Source organism: Mytilus trossulus, chromosome 7 (assembly GCF_036588685.1).
Source record: "Mytilus trossulus isolate FHL-02 chromosome 7, PNRI_Mtr1.1.1.hap1, whole genome shotgun sequence".
NCBI lineage: Eukaryota > Metazoa > Mollusca > Bivalvia > Mytilida > Mytilidae > Mytilus > Mytilus trossulus.
Window position 1 is genome coordinate 73,142,073 of NC_086379.1, and position 19,254 is coordinate 73,161,326.

General features: G+C 32.5%; 1 protein-coding gene across 1 annotated transcript in view; it reads right to left on the reverse strand.

Annotated features, from left to right (window-relative positions):
- LOC134726662 (uncharacterized) overlaps nucleotides 1-16,396 on the reverse strand; it is a 40,560-nt gene extending 24,164 nt beyond the window's left edge. The window contains exons 1-8 of the mRNA XM_063591073.1: nucleotides 16,229-16,396; nucleotides 12,946-14,716; nucleotides 11,236-11,417; nucleotides 8,739-8,912; nucleotides 6,349-6,492; nucleotides 5,575-5,699; nucleotides 1,403-1,552; nucleotides 847-1,011 (exon numbers count right to left, since the gene is read on the reverse strand). Of these exons, the coding sequence (XP_063447143.1) occupies nucleotides 847-1,011; nucleotides 1,403-1,552; nucleotides 5,575-5,699; nucleotides 6,349-6,492; nucleotides 8,739-8,912; nucleotides 11,236-11,417; nucleotides 12,946-14,654 (2,649 nt within the window). The 5' untranslated portion in view covers nucleotides 14,655-14,716; nucleotides 16,229-16,396. The remainder of the gene's footprint in view (nucleotides 1-846; nucleotides 1,012-1,402; nucleotides 1,553-5,574; nucleotides 5,700-6,348; nucleotides 6,493-8,738; nucleotides 8,913-11,235; nucleotides 11,418-12,945; nucleotides 14,717-16,228) is intronic.
- Between the last annotated feature and the right edge of the window lie 2,858 nt (nucleotides 16,397-19,254).

Below are 19,254 nucleotides of genomic sequence, written 5' to 3' on the forward strand. Positions count from 1 at the left end.
GCACATGTTTTCAGTAGGCTGTCAGTGCCACTGTCTTTAGTTTCTTTGTATTGTTTTGTCTGTCGTGTTGTTTGTTTTTGCAACTGAGTTAATTTCTCTTCCACTTATGATCATTAGATGTCTCTTTGATATCATAAACCAATGTTTGAAAAAATATCACACATAGTTTTCAACAGAATGTTAAGGATGTTCGCTGCTCTGTTTCAAAATGAATAACTTTCCATAACACTAGAATAAAGTGCTAGGGGTTAATTGAGGAATCAAAAAAGCAAAAAAAAATATAGGGGTACATGTGCTTGTTTTCGAGATATTAACCATTGGAATTATGGCGGGAAAATGTTTCGTGTTTGATTCTTCATAGCTTTTTCATTGACTAATTAAAGTTCTAAAAAACTATAAAATTTTTTACAAAAGGCTTATAATTATACATGTAAAAGATTTATAAAAAGAAAAACGGGGGTTCATGGGCAAAATTTTTAAGTCATTCAAATGGATATAACCAGAGGATTTCGAGAGTCTGACAAAAAATCCAAAACATCACAAGCAAACATCCTTAAATGTTCTACTAATTTTAAGGTAATAACACGTGGTAAAAAATCTGTCAAATTGATTGACTGCTATTAGAAGTTGATTAATTAAACTGAGAATGGGAATGGAGAATGTTTCAAGGAGACACTAACCCGATTTAAAGGTGGATTTAACTGAAATATGTCAAAATCTGTACACAATTAAGATTCTTAAAGAACAGTATCAGAAAGCAAGAAGCAGTTTGAAACTTGAAAATAAATGATGATATTGAAATTGATTTGAACAAAGTCAAGGTGCCTTTAAGATCAATATGTTTACCTCTATAATATCAGTTTGTGAGTTGACATCTCCATAATCAGGATGTGCATACATATTCCACAGTTCATCAAATGTTTTTGTGATATTTGAACCATCAGGCAGTCTTTCTACACCTATATTCAACCATTGTGCAGGGTCAGTATCAAGTATTGTCGTAGTTGAATTCTAAAGAAAATTATCATTGTAGAAACTAACTAACTTTTATGTTTAGATTCAGTATTACTTCTCTGCATATATTATACCTATTTGATAGATATGTTGATGTGGAAGCTGTTGTATACTTGTATATTATATTCTAATGGTTATCAGATTTGCATATTAATTTCGCCTTCTAACTGTTTTGTTTCGAGAGCCAGGCTTAACCAATTGTAATTCTATGTATATATGATAAATTTTTGAAACTACAAATTGCAAACACATTCATATCAGTCAATACATAAATTCGACGTAGACTGAAAATACAAGTTCTAATATTGTTAACAAAAATTTTCTGTTATCCTTACATAAAAACACAATCAAATTACTCATTGACTTTAATGTTAGAAAAATACCGTACCAAATCCGTGACGGGTGATCCGGCAACCTCTGCATTCATGGCAACTTGTTTTACATTTCTTGTTTTCCAGTAATAGTCCACGCTTTTCGACGATAAATTTAAGAATGACGATACACTATTTTGGTCTGATGTGGTATAATTGGGTAAAACCTAAAATGTACATAACTGTAAGTGATATGTATAGTTTTGCTCATGTTTCGATTATAAAACGATATAAGTTTTGCGTAGATAATTTATAAAACCCTAAACGAATGTTGTTGTAAGGTTATAATTAAAAAAAAATAGTGCAAAAGAGACAACTCTCCGTCCAAGTCTTAATTTGTTAAAGGAAACCACTATACGCCAAAGTACGGCCTTTAATACGAAGCAATATTTTTATTTTCCTATCATTGGAATATTTGTGTATTTAGAAAAGTTAATAAATGCATTAGGGCATATGTGAGAAGTAATGGACTCATTAAAAATTAATCAAACAGTGACGTTAGTATTAAGATGATTATTGTTCAGATTCCACTACTTTTTATATATTCTCTAGATTTACCCATTTACAGTGACATGATTGGTTGTTTCTCAATACATTCAAATATAGATTTATTTCGTCTTCAAGTCATTGTTCAACTACTAAATTGTCTATTATTCTACCAGCACACTTGGTACAATTAAAAACCTTATAATAAATTGTTCAAATAAGGCCTTCGAAAATAGTGGAATAAATTACTTTTGGAGTGTCAAGAACTCGTTGGAAGTACTTGATAAATTGCATGCTTATATTGGTGATTTTGAATCTGTTCAAAGTTTTGATTTTTCTACCCTGTATACCACATTGCCTCACATTCTCATTAATAAAAAAATCACACACCTAATTAAATGGGCATTCAAAAAATCAGAATGTGAATATATATGTTCAAACTCTTTTAGGTATTTTTTAGTAGCAGTAATCAAAAAACTATGTTAATTGGACATGCTTTGATACTATATATGCCGTTGAATTTTTACTAGATAACATTTTTGTTCGCTTTGGGGATTCCGTATATCGTCAGATTATCGGAATTCCAATGGGAACTAACTGTGCACCACTTATTGCGGACCTCTTTTTGTATTGTTATGAGTTACAATTTATGACAAAAATAAGCAAAGACCCATCAAAACAACATCTGATAAACAAATTTAATAATACTTTAAGATATTTGGATGATATTTTGGCTCTCAATAATGACGACTTCAGTATGTATATAAATGAAATTTATCCTGGTGAACTTACTTTAAATAAAGCTAATACTAACAATGACCACTGCCCTTTCCTCGATCTTGATATCTATATCACTAACGGAAAGCTGAATACTAATATTTATGATAAAAGGGATGATTTTTCATTTCCTATCGTTAATTATCCGTTTTTAGATGGTGACGTTCCCTTGTCACCATCTTACGGTGTTTATATATCTCAACTTGTACGATTCGCTCGTGTATGTAACAATGTTTTAGATTTTAACGAGAGAAATTTATGTATTACTGAAAAAATATTACACCAGGGTTTTCGATATCACAAACTAGTCAAAACATTTACTAAATTTTATCATCGGTATAAAGACATCATTCGTAAATATAGCTCAACATGCAGACTTCTTATACGTTCAGGTATTTCACATCCAATTTTTTATTGAAATATTCTTTATAAAGCACAAAGGTGTCAGTATTCACTTCATAAACTTACAAAACCTTTGAATAGACTTATTAAGAAGGGATATAATTACGATACTGTTGTCAAGTCATTAAAGATTGCATATTTTGGCGTTAATATTGAGTCACTGATAAGGTCTTTGCGTCGGAACTAAACACATTTATTCTAAAAACAGTTGTTGGCATGACACGGGTTATGTTCTTCTCATATATGTTATGATGGTATGATACTAAACCCCTAACGGGAAGGATTGTGACTGATGTTCATATGATGAAATCATAATCTTTCAGTCAGTTTAATTGAAGTCTGGAGCTGGCATGTCAGTTAACTGCTAGTAGTCTGTTGTTATTTATGTATTATTGTAATTTTGTTTATTTTCTTTGGTTACATCTTCTGACATCAGACTCGGACTTCTCTTGAACTGAATTTTAATGTGCGTATTGTTATGCTTTTACTTTTCTACATTGGTTAGAGGTATAGGGGAAGGGTTGAGATCTAACAAACATGTTTAACCCCGCCGCATTTTTGCGCCTGTCCCAAGTCAGAAGCCTCTGGCCTTTGTTAGTCTTGTATTATTTTAATTTTAGTTTCTTGTGTACAATTTGGAAATTAGTATGGCGTTCATTATCACTGAACTAGTATATAGATATAGGAAGATGTGGTGCACGTGAGTGCCAATGAGACAACTCTCCATCCAAATAACAATTTAAAAAGTAAACCATTATAGGTTAAAGTACGGCCTTCAACACGGAGCCTTGGCTCACACCGAACAACAATATATTTGTTTACGGGCCAGCTGAAGGACGCCTCCGGGTGCGGGAATTTCTCGCTACATTGAAGACCTGTTGGTGACCTTCTGCTGTTGTTTTTTTATTTGGTCGGGTTGTTGTCTCTTTGACACATTCCCAATTTCCATTCTCAATTTTATTCAGCCTTTAATGTCACTGTTATCCGGTTTACAAAAGCATTTCATCAAATACGCAAAGATTTGGAATAAAAGAAAATTGAAAAAAATGGTAAATGAATTAGAGTCAACAATTTTCAGATGTTTAAATTCCATTAATCCATTAGGAAGGAAACACTAAATATTGCAATGAAAACAAATCTGTAAAATTTGCACAAATTCTTAAGGAAGTCAATTAGTGGTCAAAAGAGAAATAACACCAAGCCAGGAATATGACAATTGATTTCCAATCGTTTGATTTCATTGAGCTTTTGATTTTAACAATTTATAAAGATCTTTCCGTTTATTTTTAGACTCTGGTATTTTTGTAATTTTACTTGACTTTTTCCAGTCGTTAATTGTTTATTTCAATATTAAATAATGTACAATAAATTCATAAACTTATTCGAGGTCTTATAAATTCAAATAATTCAGCTAAGTGATTTTCGTAATGATATATGGCACATTTCACTCTATATAGATATTCCAAAATTGCAATAATAAATCTCTCATTTTTATCAATTTTTTAGGAAATCGCAATTCTAAATCGGGTAAGGAAAATGACAGTTGTTATCCATTCGATTGGTTGGTTTGAACTTTTAATTGTGACATTTGAAAAGGGACTTTCCGTTTTGAATTTCCCTCGGATTGCATTATTTTTGTTAGTTTACTGTTTGCACATCTTATAAAAATACGAAATGTAATGTATTTTCCAATTAAATCTCTTTTTTATATCTTTGTGCTCATATTATTCTTATTCATTTTGCTGATTGTTTTATTAGCATACCTGTCTGTTCTTTTCTTAACATCAATATCTTTATCAATATAATCATTTATCTGTCGGATAGTTTGTTACGTGTTATTATTAGTTTCATAGTGTATTAGTTACCTAATGTGATATATGCAGGGTCAGTAAATTCCATATGGGGTGAGAGCGAAGCTCGAACCCCATATGGAATTTACTGACCCCGTATATATCATACTAGGTTACTAGCACACTTTGTAACGAATTTATCTTACCGACTATCTTTATTTGTTTAATTTAGACTAGAGTTGTCTCATTTGCTATCATAACACAGCTTCTTATTTCTATATTAAAGTGTTCAACTGTTCAATTTTAAGAACCTTCTTCAATTGGTCTGCATTAAAAGAATTATGCAAACACTAACTATTTATTATCTACAATCTTGATATATCAATATTTAAAAGAACTTTAAATATTTTTTAAATAATCAAACAGTGCCAAAGTCGTAAATCCACTTTTTATCGTGAATTGAATTAAGCCCCGCCTCCTAACTAACCTAATATTGAATATACACGGTCTCCACAAGGTCGCTTTTAACCAATCATATACCTTGAAATGTATAGGAGGTAAGATAAAGATAATTATGACGGTTATATGTTATTATTTGTAATATGCGCGTCTCTGGTTTTGTTTTTGTTTATTGCTATGCATATTTACCTGTTCAATAAGTTTGGTACACTCTGTATAATCAATAACATACCTGTCCGATTTGTTTGGTACATTCTGTTTAATCGATTACATACCTGTCCAATTTGTTTAGTACATTCTGTATAATCAATAAAGATATCATAGATCTGTATCTTTATTGTAACATTATAATCATCTCTCTCAATACCAGGCTTTACTTTGATATAATTCTCTGCCTCTACTACAATAAAATATTGGAATAAGCCATTTATCAAAGATGGATTTTACTTGTTCTCAGTAGGTTCGGCTGGTCAAAATTGAAAAGATAAAGAAAAGAAGCCGCCAGAATATAACTCATTTGTCCCACAATTTTTATACCAATCTCACAATTTGGGGTTCGTGTTGCTTATTATTTAGTCTTCTATGTTGTGTCATGTGTACTTCTGTTTGTCTGTTTGTCCTTTAATTTTTAGCAATGGCGTTGTCAATTTATTTTCGATTTATGAGTTTGACTCTCCCTCTGGTATCTTTCGTTCCTCTTTTACAGTCTCTTTGACATTTTTTCAATCTATTTTTTAATATTGAAAAAGTTATTTGTAAGTTGATATCGTTTTGGCCTTTTTTTTGTTCCTTATTCTTTAATTATTCTGTCTCTGCCGTTTTATTGTTTGTAACAGTGTTATATATCTGTCTGGATTAATTACAAATTACTTATAAGTTAATTTGTTCACTTGTTAAACTGGATTGAAATCAATTCACAACTGTATCTGAAAATATAAGTATAAATTTGATTTGTGCAAATAAGGCAAACATATTCTAAAAATATTTAGAACCGTTATACTAAAAACATAATTAACATAATGACATTAATTAATGTATATGCAACGTACAACCGTAATATAGAAGTGTTTCCTTTCCTTCGGAATTCGTCTGAACTATTCGATACATCAGCTGTTCTTTCCAGTCATAACTGGTATCATTTGATGTTCGAAACCCTTCGTCATTCCATCCATTAGTTGTTACTTTCTTTTCCCCTAAAACGTAATAAATTTTAAGGAATGGTGTTAATTAAAATGAACAATTTAATCAGTTATAAACCAGTTTGTGATCGAATTTCGTAATAAAATTCAGTGAAAAGTGTTATCAATCAAATGTCACATCATTTATTACTTCTATTCGACTGGGTGGTCTCGAGGTAGAATGCTCACAGCCTCTAGTACGTAGGGTCGAGGAATAAATCTTCAGTGGGGTCACACCAAAACTTTGAAAATGATATTGCTTCTTCTTCTGATGCACGTGTATTTTGAACCAATATTTGTAGTAAACTTAGATGAATAATCCTATTTATTATATTGGGCTTATACAAACAAGAGTTCATATTTATGTGAAACGTACATGTTCACGTCCTAGATATCAATTTAAATCGCATAATGAGGCTTAAAAACCATTGTACCATGTATTCAGGTAAAGTTATACGGAAAACACAAAAGAAGGATGCGGTGATATTTGACATGTTAAAATTCTAAAAAAGTGACTGAAGTATTTGTTCTGATTTGAAGAACAGGGGGCCATAGAATTAATGATGTAAAAACTATAGAGTATTTAGAGTTTGCAAAACAGTAAAACCGGATATTCAACCAAACGAAGCCGCTTCACAAAATACTTTTTTCGGGTTTGCTAAATAATGGACAACGACTCTAACTTTGTACACTGCAAATTCAACCATATATTATAGCTATCATTACCTTTACCGTATTTGGCACAACTTTTTGGAATTTTGGATCCTCAACGCTCTTCAACTTTGTTCTTGTTTGGCTTTATAAATATTTTGATATGAGCTTCACTGATGAGTCTTGTGAAGACGAAACGCGCGTCTGGCATACTAATTATAGTTCTGGTACCTTTGATAACTATAGTAGTATGTAAAAGTTTTAGCCTAAAACGAACAAAGAAATGATACATATCCAATTTACGACAAGAGCAGATAAATTGAGCAAAGGACTATCATTACGAAGTTTGAAGAAAGAAGCTCCTGTATAAAACACGTCTCTTTTAAACAGGTCGAGAACTGACGTCAGAACATATTTGCATAGTAATTTCCAAAACACAGGGCCAATATAGCCTTCAAAAACTGACCAATCGGGTCAATGAACTACAATGCATTGTGGGCTACTACGAGTATACTACTTCTTGAAAACACGTGGAATTAGTGGACAACTGTCAACTAATATAGTGTCTGGGTCTCTCAAAATAAATGTTTCTGCTATGCTAAAATGTTTATTATAAAATATATAACATAATCTTCAATCTGCATGTTCAGATTAAAAAAATATTGTTTACGGGCGTCACATATCTACTTTCTTTTACGCCTTGTAAAAGTAGTTGAACAGGTTTTTTTTCATTGTTATGCATTGTACCTGTGCAAATAATTTCACGGCGTGAAACAGTGATATTTCATATGAAGTGATCACTGTCCAGTATTAAAATTTGTTGGGCTCTTTTAAATCTGTATGAGTCATTCCAAAACATTTCTGCCTACAAAAATACGAAAACTGTTACTGAAACACTTCCATCTGTACTGGGTTGGTACACTTTTTATCCGGACCTCAACTAAAAGTAAGAACATCAGAATATTCAGTATGCTAAACAAAAAATATTATAAAAGCGGGCACGATAAAAAGCTTAATATATTTTGTATAGTATGTCCATCGATAAAGTTCGTCTGTCGTTAATTTTATCCCAAAAAAATACCTCAGAGGTTCAGCTGCTGTCCTATTGAATAATTGGCGTATGTTCAATATCTCCAATTATCTAAATCCTAGAGGATCAAAGTAGGTACAAATTACCTATAAAGTTTTTTCTAGAACGTGCGTTGTTTTATAGAAATAAGAAGATTATGTATTAGTGCATAATGAGACATCTTTCCATCCAACCCACAATCTAGTAGAGTAAGCAATCATAGATTCAATGCTGAAAAGTACGCTTTAAAGGGATCACATAAATTGCGTCACACGTAACTAAACAGATTACATGTGCGAGGACATAAGCACCTACCCTTTGAAGTTCGATGTTTTCAATCTTTTATAGTTCCTTTATTTATATACTTTTAAAATATTTCTGACAGCCTTTATAGAGCTTGTTTAATTTATTCAAAAAAGTAGCAAAAATTCACAAGAGCATTAAAGATAAAAAAATAAAATAAGGATGATGTAGTGACACGTTTGTCAAATCGTTAAACAATGCATTCTGTGAGCAAGAATGTCAATCTCAGTCAGCTTACCCCAGCTGTCATCCTCAATCTCACAAGATCCTCCATATGGTAGTATGTTTGTATTGACGCTCCAAATACTTATGCTCCTCTCCCCTGTTGCAAGCTGCATATGAGCCTCTATAAGGTATCCAGCACTAGCATTTAAAACGTTGGCTCGCATAACAAATGCACTAGAATTTGCTTCTGAAAATGCAATGACATAAATAATTAAAATTAAGAAATAATTCATGGGGGCTTAAATATATATATCGTGATTTTACCACGGGTTGTCCTTTTATGACAAATATTTTACCCTGAGCGATAAAGGCATTATTTGCCGTTCTCAAAAATAAACGCACTATTCAGTTGACGTAAAGGAACGGAGTAAACTGAATAAGTGGCGTCTAAAACTATTTACAATAACATATTTAGATGGGTTTGGAGGAATTTATATAATCGTATTTATATGTCTAATGTGTATACAAAACATGGCACGTATAACACATTTTAGCATCGTTTGTTTGCGTTTTCTTGTTGTGATGATTTTCGGTTTAACAAAGAGTGTGTTTTCCCGTAAAATGCTTATATTCTGACGTTATCGTTCTATGACGTCGGTTGGCTCATTCATAAAAAAGCATTATATCTAAACAGCGTCATGAATTTTATGTTATTGGTAGTATATATGTAGGACTCGAAACCGCGAAAGTACTCCGAACCGCAATGATCACGCTGAAGTACGTTGGTTAACACGGTGAAGTGCGGTGGTGACATTGCAACGCTAACTTGTTGGTAGATACGCTGAATGCGATAGTGGGTACGCTAAATGCGATGGTTAAATGTGAGGTTAAATGTGAGGAGTGTATACAAGCTAAATGCGACTGTCTGAAGTTAAAACCTTTTTCATGTAGCGGTGCTAACCTCGCATTTTGGAGATCGGGTTTGATTTCTAGTGTCTAGGGTCAATCCAAACATCTTAATTCTTAATTTGCTATTTGTATGATGGTTCAGATAACTGTGATGTATTTTTATAACGAGTGTTCAAGTGCGATAAAACAAACGAGTTCCACGCGGCTGTCTTTTGTACTAATCAAACATAAAAAAGAACATATGGTATGATTGCCAATAAGACAACTCTCCACAAGAGACCAAAATGACACAGAAATTAACAACTATAGGTCACCGTACGTCCTTCAGCAATACCGCATAGTCAGCTATTAAAGGCCCCGAAAGGATAATGTAAAACAATCAAAACGAGAAAACTTACGGCCTTATTTATATTAAAAATTGAACATTATTTACATGATTCCGAATACTAGTAAGCTCATCTGCAGACCAAGATCTGCCTTGTTTCCCATGGTTTGCTGTCTGACTTATGCCTCGTTCACACGTACATTTAATTCGAATTGAATTCGATTCGAATGCGAGTCGAATTCGGTAATCGCGTTCACACACTCTTCTCTTTTAATTCGAATTGGCTAATTCGAATTATCTAATTCGTATTAAAAATGCGTTTTTGTTAATACGAATTGAAAGTTAACGTCGTTTGGACAGTAAAGCAAATTTGGCACTTATTGCAATTCGAATTAGAATTGACGTTAGGACGTAAAATGTTTCAAATGCGAATTAAACTAATTCGAATTAGTTAATGTGAATCGAATTCGAATTACGTGCTAACTCAGCATTAGATTCACATATTTTTAATGCTCAGGGCTTGAATCGTTCGTTGAAAAAAAACAGTGGCTTCGAAAATGTCAATGTCCATTAAGAAAACTATCGTTATTCATTGAAAAGACCATCTCACTTCGGCGTAGACCATCGCACTTCATCGTCCCCATCACACCTCCGGGTCCTACATATATATTAGACTCAGATCGGCAGTATGTCTCTTATTTACATCCATTCCTAAAATTGACGTCCAGATATAACGTCACGTTTTCAAACCGCGACGTCTTATGCAAAAGAGGGGCGACAGATACCAGAGGGACATTCAGAAATCGAATATAAACTGACAACGCCATGTTGTGTTTTGAACAATAAAATATGTTTAAACTAACGCCATGGCTAAAAAAGTAAAAGACAAACAGAAAAATAATATTACACAAGATACAGCTAAGACTAATCTTAACCTCAAACACACCAATAAAATTGAAAACAAATATCATAGACTTGATTTGGAAGAAGCTTTACGATAAAATATTGGAACTAGATGATTAGACCTGGATTAATATAGCTAGGTAAACCTCTTACCTGTATGAAAGACGCATAAAATTATAATATTTTCACAACCATGTGAGAGAAAAAAATTGACATAATAAGTAAAAATGTCAAAAATGTAAGACGACATTTATCAAAGGGTCAACGTGAATTGACTTCCCGGCAGATTTCATCAAAATGGCAACTAACAGATGTGACTTTCTGGTGGAGTAAATTACGTATCATCTAACAAGAAATTACTGCCAAATTTAATCAAAGTGACATCCTGTAAGAAATGACTATGCTATGTATGAATAAATCAAATTATTATTACCAGATAACATCCACGACTGCCAGTTATCATTTGTTGTTGATATTCTACTAAAGATATCAAAATCTTTGACTATCCACCAAAATTTAAATCCTTTTTGCTGTTCAAACGTACAAAAGGGACATGTAGCTTTTAAGGACATTATAGATGTCAAAGCAGTCTTCTTCATGCAATTTAACCTGCATCTACAAAAGAGAACATTTTGAAGTCATTATGTTAGAATTGTATTCATCGGTTAGGGATTAGTAATGTTTACATTTGTTGATCATGTTTGATTGATCAGCTGTTTAACGACTTTATTAGGTTCGGATTTTTAAAAAGAAATACTTTGGCCTCGAGTATAATTGCAGAAACATTATTTTTCAGAATGCACATCAAGCGAGGTAGAATTGTTTTTGTTGTACAACTGGTCTTGAATGTCGAAAAACGCTTTTTATAATGCACTCAGAAAGCCATTGCTATAAAAACCGTTAGACAAAATGTATTTTTAGAAGGATTTTTTATTGATTTGGAATTACAAATTATTGTTATCAATAATGAGAATCAAAAGCATACAAAAAATCCTTAGAATGACCACTTCAGAGTCAACAACCCGACATCGGGTAGCCTGAGTCGTCTTAAAATTCAGCGTTGATATATTTTTATACATGTCAGATTTTTCATATATCCCTATTTTAATTTTGAGCATATAGTCGGTCATATAAGTAGGCGGGGTCATCGGACACATTTCTAAAACTAGATCAAATAATTAGGTTGTTTTCAAGGAGGCTCGCGGGTCCAAATATTTTTTCTTAATATAGAAATGTCGCTTTATTTTTTTATAAATGAACTCTTATACTTAATACTTAAATATTTTTTTTTGAATGGGGTCACCGTTTATTTACACTTTAAATCCGCCTTCGAAAGAAACATACATTTTTCAGAAGTACTTTTTTCTGTTGAAATAATACCAGAAAAAGAGGTTATATCGAAATAAAAAAGAACTATATAACAATAATCTTATAACCAATAGTTTAGTTCAATATAGAAAAGAAGATGTGGTATGATTGACAATAAGACAACTGTCCACAAGAGACCAAAAATGACACAGACATTAACAACTGTAGGTCACCGTACGGCCTTCAACAGTGAGCAAAGCCTATACCGCATAGTCTTCTATAAAAAAAAAAAGCTGCGATATGAAAATGTAAAACAATTCAAACAAGAAAATTAAAGTACAGCTTATTAGAAAATAATGATAAAAAGTATAGGTCACCGATGATTTAAAAATATATTTCAATTTTAATGCCAAAAAAAATGGCATTTTTGCAACAAAAGGAGATAAGTTGGAGCTTTTCCAATGATATATACATTTTAAAAATTATCCGGGGCCAAAATGTATTGATGTTTTTGAATGATTTTTGTACCATATGATAAAGTAACAACTAATAAAGTAATAAATAACATTTGTAACGTACTTTTTATACCCTCGAGCCTCCTAAAGTAAGATTTTTGTAAAAGCTAAAGTACGTCGAACTCCAAGTGATGAGAAATGGTCACTTGTTGGTTCGTTCAAATCGTAGAGAACTAACAAAAAGATCATGTGAAGGTCGACTTTGCTAGAGGGATTTTTAAATTAAAACTTCTGGGATAAAAGAACATTCATCAGATTTGTTTCTCTTTAATGATTTCTTGCACTTATTGTTTTAAAGAGGAAGTTAGAACTATACTCACTCAATGTCCAGTACGGGAGGATTCCCAGGAACTGATTGTGCATGTTGTATAAAGTAACTTATAGACTCCTCGAATTCTACCCTTAAATACACTAAAAATCCCATTCCCTCTGCTACATCTTGAGAGGTAACAGTCAGACTTCCGGTTCCATCTGCGATTCCGTTGAACAATTTACAGGCACTAGAGTGAAACAGATCATCCTCTAGCCAGCTTAAGTAATACTTTTCTTGCTGTTCCATTTTATGCCAATTAAATGAGTTAATCTTAGCAAATCCGTTAAAAATGTTTACTAGATAAGTCATTAAACATTGTCCTGATTCATCAATGACAAGTTTTAAGTATCCTTCGATTCCTATTAATTTCACCAACTCAGTTGCATTTTTGATGTTCGATTGAACATGTTTAAAGCTATCCAACAAATCACGCAGTTCGTATGCAAATTGTTTCGATACATTTGCGTTTTGAAGCCATGTTTGTAAATTATCAAAAAATGTAGCATTGGCACTTGCAGGCAACCCAGAAAGTTCACGTAGTTTATACAAACTATCAAGAGTTAATGAGCTGTCAGATAACCTTTCAAAAAAATCGTCTGTATCCTGTAGAAAGGCTACAGATTTTTCACTGTATAAATCGTTTAGAAATTCTAACATTTCGTTTAAAACAAGACTGTTATTATCTGGGCGTATGACAAATGTTATGTTGTCCAACTCGGATATAGGATTTGCCTGCATTTCATACATAAAGTCAATTTCAAAAAATCGCGTCAGAGCTATCAGATCATAAAGAGGCCCGGGAGTTGTTGACTCCTCTGTTGTTGTTATTGCCTCCATTGTTGTCATAGTACTCCCCTCTGTTGTTGTCATTGCCTCAATTGTTGTCATATTTCTCACGGTACGAACAGTATCCTCCCCTTGAGTTACAGTTATTTGTAGGGTTGTCATTATTGAAGTTGTAACATCGCTCACGTTCCATGTATTGGACATTGATGTCGATGAAAAATTATCGTATGCTTCTGTTGTTTCGTCTTTCTGTTCTATTGTAGGAGGATATTTATCAAGTACAGTCTTGACGTAAAATTCGCTTCCCTTCATGCATGTGGAATTAGAATTTTGCAAGCTATCTATAACGGTGTAAAGTGTAGAGGCATATATAAACGCGACATTGTTTTCTATATAAGGAACAAAGTTAGTTTCGTACCATTTCTTTTTATAGTCACCTGTATCCTTAAAAGCTGATAATGGTGCAATATTAAATTGCAGAAGATTATAGATATTATTTGTGACAAAATTAAGACATTTCCAAGAAAAAATCAGACCAGAAGGATCACCGGGGCCGTTAGTTAAACTATATGACACAGAACGAGCGTCAAATTCTGCTAGTCCTTCGCCAATAGTCCTGCCGGCTCCACCTTTTATAAATGCATGAGGTGGGGGTTGTTCTATTTTCACATACATTGATTCTTCCATCCAGTCTGTCATGCTTGCAGGATATCCTATTTTTGCATACAAACGATAATATCCTATTTCATGTTGCCCTGGGTTAAAGTTGAACTTTACACTTAATTTATTTTCTCCCATCTGCACTTCTGTATTATCAGTTATGTTAGTTATCTTGTATAATGTAAAATAAGTGTAAATAATAGTTGCCGTTGTACAGTTGTTTTTCGTCAGAAGGTATATATCTACTTGTGCGGAGGTATATATTGACATAGCATTTTCTATTTTGAGAAATTTGTCGCTAAAGATTTGGTATGTAAGACATTCAGGCACTTCTGCAAATTACAGTAAAAATACATTAAAAGGTACTGAAAACAAAAATATGATATGGAGAATAAAAATATGTGGCAAAAAGTTCAACTAAAGTATTGATTTCCAAAGTGATTAGAGAGTGAGAAAGAGAGACGATGTATATTTGTTGTCCTTCAATCACGATCGACTCAACTTGTAAAAGTACTTATTTAATTCAATTTTCGTACTGAATCCACATGAGCTATCTGCCGCTTGGCGTTCAGAAAATAAAACCGACAAATATGGAAACTCAAACCACATCTTCCTATATCTAAATGTTACCTGAATGAGCTATAAAGCTAAATCTTTGAACCCTCTGTTATGATTTCAAATCAATTTAATTTTTTGACAAAATTATGATTAATTATGAAATCAACATATTTCTATGTAAAAGGATTGTCCATGGCTACAGATCATTAATCAATTAAAAGATTATAAATGAATCATGAAAAACAATCGATACACACCCTCTTTAATAATTCGGTTTCGGTTCCTTGTGTTGTTGTGACTCCCTTTGTTGTTTTTGTATTGTATAAAACTAGTTTTTGTCTGAAAGAATTTATCACTTCTGAACATATATCATAAATTTTCACCACAATAAATCAATAATTTATAATTTATTCTTGCAATTCTTTTCTGATCAAAATCTGTATTACTACGTATTCATTAGGTATTTGTTATAAAACTATAGAAATTGACCGCTTGTCTATTTATTTTAGTGTTTCGGACACCTACGGTTGAGGCAAATAATCAGTTGGAATGAAGCAATATTGATTGACTTTCAAGTGAATCAGTTGGAACGAAGCAATATTGATAGACTTTCAAGTTAATCAGTTGGGATGAAGCAATATTGATAGACTTTCAAATTAATCAGTTGGGATGAAGCAATATTGATAGACTTTCAAGTTAATCAGTTGGGATGAAGCAATATTGATAGACTTTCAAGTTAATCAGTTGGAATGAAGCAATATTGATAGACTTTCAAGTTAATCTGTTGGAATGAAGCAATATTGATAGACTTTCAAGTTAATCAGTTGGAATGAAGCAATATTGATAGACTTTCAAGTTAATCAGTTGGAATGAAGCAATATTGATAGACTTTCAAGTTAATCTGTTGGAATGAAGCAATATTGATAGACTTTCAAGTTAATCAGTTGGAATGAAGCAATATTGATAGACTTTCAAGTTAATCAGTTGGAATGAAGCAATATTGATAGACTTTCAAATTAATCAGTTGGGATGAAGCAATATTGATAGACTTTCAAGTTAATCAGTTGGGATGAAGCAATATTGATAGACTTTCAAGTTAATAAGTTAGGATGAAGCAATATTGATAGACTTTCAAGTTAATCAGTTGGGATGAAGCAATATTGATAGACTTTCAAGTTAATCTGTTGGAATGAAGCAATATTGATAGACTTTCAGGTTAATCAGTTGGAATGAAGCAATATTGATTGACTTTCAGGTTAATTTTTTGTTAGTATAGTATTCTTTACCTCTGCAATTTCCTTCAGTTTGATTTTCTCCTTTACAATAATGGCCTCCACATATATTAACTGGACTGTCACATTTTCGTGAGCGTTGATAAATACCAGTTCCGTATTTGCCAGAATTAGGGTTTATGCAATCCCCCCAAGCTCCCCATTCTCCCCATTGTCCTGCCACAGGTTCTAGTGAAAAAACATAAAATGCAGTTTATATTTTACTGTTATTGTATGGTCTTTGCTTAGTTTGGTTCCAAGCAATGAATGTCGAAATTACTTTTTCAAAGATCGGTGTTCTCAAATTATTAGAACTTGTTTTGTTGAAAATTTTACATGTTCATATATTTCATGTGTTTTGTAATGACTTATTAGGATTCTAAACGAGACATACAAATACGGATTTTTGGTGTTATTAGAATTCGCTGTTATAAAATTTTAGAAATTATAATAAATTAAGGAATGTATCTCCTTCATGCAAAGCTCTGATTCCTTTCACTGCTATACGTTTTGGACCGTTTGGATTATAGCTCTTCAATTTTTATATAAGCTTTGTATTTCAAATATTTTGGCCACGAGCATCACTGAAGAAACATGTATTGTCGAATTGCGCATCCGGTGCAGGAAAATTGGTACCATTAATGTTATTACTACCACTGGATCGATGCCTCTGCTGGTGAACTGTTAGTCACTGAGGGTATCACCAGCCCAATAGCCAGTACCGAAAATACGTATTATTTGGTGTTATTAAAATTTGCTGTTATAAAATTTGTAGACATTATTATAAATTAAGGAATGTATCTCCCTCATGTAAAGCTCTGATTCCTTTCACGAATTTGTCTATACTTTTTGGACCTTTTGGATCATAGCTCTTCATCTTTCATATATATATAAGCTTTGGATTTCAAATATTTTGACCACGAGCATCAGTAAAGAGAAATGTATTGGCGAAATGCGCATCTGGTGCAAGAAAATTGGTACCGTTAATGTTATTACGACCACTGGGTCGATGCTTCTGCTGGTGGACTGTAAGTCCGCGAGGGTATCACTAGCCCAGTAGCCAGTACTTCATTAGAAATTTGATGAACCAGGGGTATTTAAAAGAACGTCTCGTGCTTTTTCTAAAAAGTTTATGTGGAAGGTACTAAGACCTTGTTGATAAATACTTACTGCATTCTTTTTTTAGTACGTCTACTCCAAGATTACTAGTACAATGTATACCCCCATTGCATGGTGTGGGATTATGACACTGTCGTCTTCTGTATGTTAGTTTTTTACATATTTGTGAGCAATCATCCCACTCACTCCATGATGTGTAACCGCCATCAATTATATCTAATTAATGAATCAAACTTATTATTTGTAAATAGCATCACCCCTCATTCTATTAAATTAAGGATAATAATATTAGTATTACTGACGTTTGTCTTAGTTAGTATCGGTATAATAGCTTATTGATACCATGTTTAGTATAACTGTATTTTAGTGCATTATTATAATTTAGCACCTTTTGCTTAACACTATAAGTCGTCAATTCTAACGTATATCTTTTGATTTTTTTAAAGTCGTGTGAGTGTCGTTCTGCATAAGAATAGTGAAAATAAAAATGTTTTTTGGACTTTTTGTATAAAACAATTCGCTTAGCAGAAAAGACCCTAAAATCAATTTCATGAAAGAAGAAAGAAAAAATACACAACAGGTATTCATATATAAACTTTGGACTGGTTAACTTAATTTTGTTATTCATATAAGTTAAAGAAGAAAATATTTTCAATGTATTTTATCATTGACATACCTATATGATCAAAACAGAGTTAAGGCACCTTAAAAATGTACATACTAGTAAAAGTATTTATAAGTTCACATATCCAATATAATGTTGAACCCACTATTCAGAAGATTGTTTCGTTTATTTCTTCAGAACAATTGTCCACCATTTTTCCATGTTCATCAAATAAAATATACACCCGATTTGATATGTGTGGTAGCCTCTTTATTTTGTATATATTGTAATTGTAAAATAAAGATGTATAATTATGTTAATATTAAATAAACTTCAAAACATATTGTTTCATATAAACTTTTATTACACTGTAACGTTTCCATACATTATTCATGATTACTTGGATTTGATTGGTTAGTTTAAAGTTTTACCGCTCAGTTCCGAGGTTCTTTGTTTTGAGTTAGAAGGACTAATGGAGTCGAAATGGACAGACGTTTATGTCCATAGCCATTGAAGTAGTTTGAAAGTATAGAGAATAGTCATGATTGTATTACATTGACAGACTTGACATTTTGACAACTTGTAAGCTGTCATATAGATATCACTGTGTGATATAACAGTATGTACGTTTGAATTGGTTTGTGCCACGACAGTAACTACCTTGCTCCACAAGTTGGGTGTTTTACGTTACTGATTAATAAATATCCTGAACCCTAGCAAAGCGACTTTAGTTTTCCTTGAGGCCTAAAGTCAGCTATTACATATGTACCTGTCATTTCAACACGGCAAGTTTCGGTGAGATTTGTGTTGTTCAGACTAATTTTTTTAATGCAGTGTTTAAGATACATTACAGTTTTGTTTTATTCATTGTTATGTCGATCTATCCCCGTCTTGTGTATTTTAATTGTTCCTTTTGTATCGTGATCTACTTTTTACAGCAACTTACCGTTTGTTAGCAAACATTTTTGTGTATCTAGATCGTCACTGTGAGAAATCGTTCCAGTTGTCGTGTCGTTTGTAACATTTTGTCTTGTCTGTATTCCCTGGCAGTTTTGATCCGGACTTGAACTATCTATATTACACGATGACCAAAGGGTCCATGTAAATATTAATTCAGCTTCAGAGATAACTATTAGATCTACAAATAAAAGACATATATAGTAGTTGTTGTTTGAGTGTCAATCCGATATGCTACCGGTCATATCAGAAATAGGTAAGCATGCAACGATCGCAATTCATAAATATAATACCGATGGACGACAACACAAATAACAAATATTAAATTAAACAGAATAAACCACTAAAAGACTACACACAA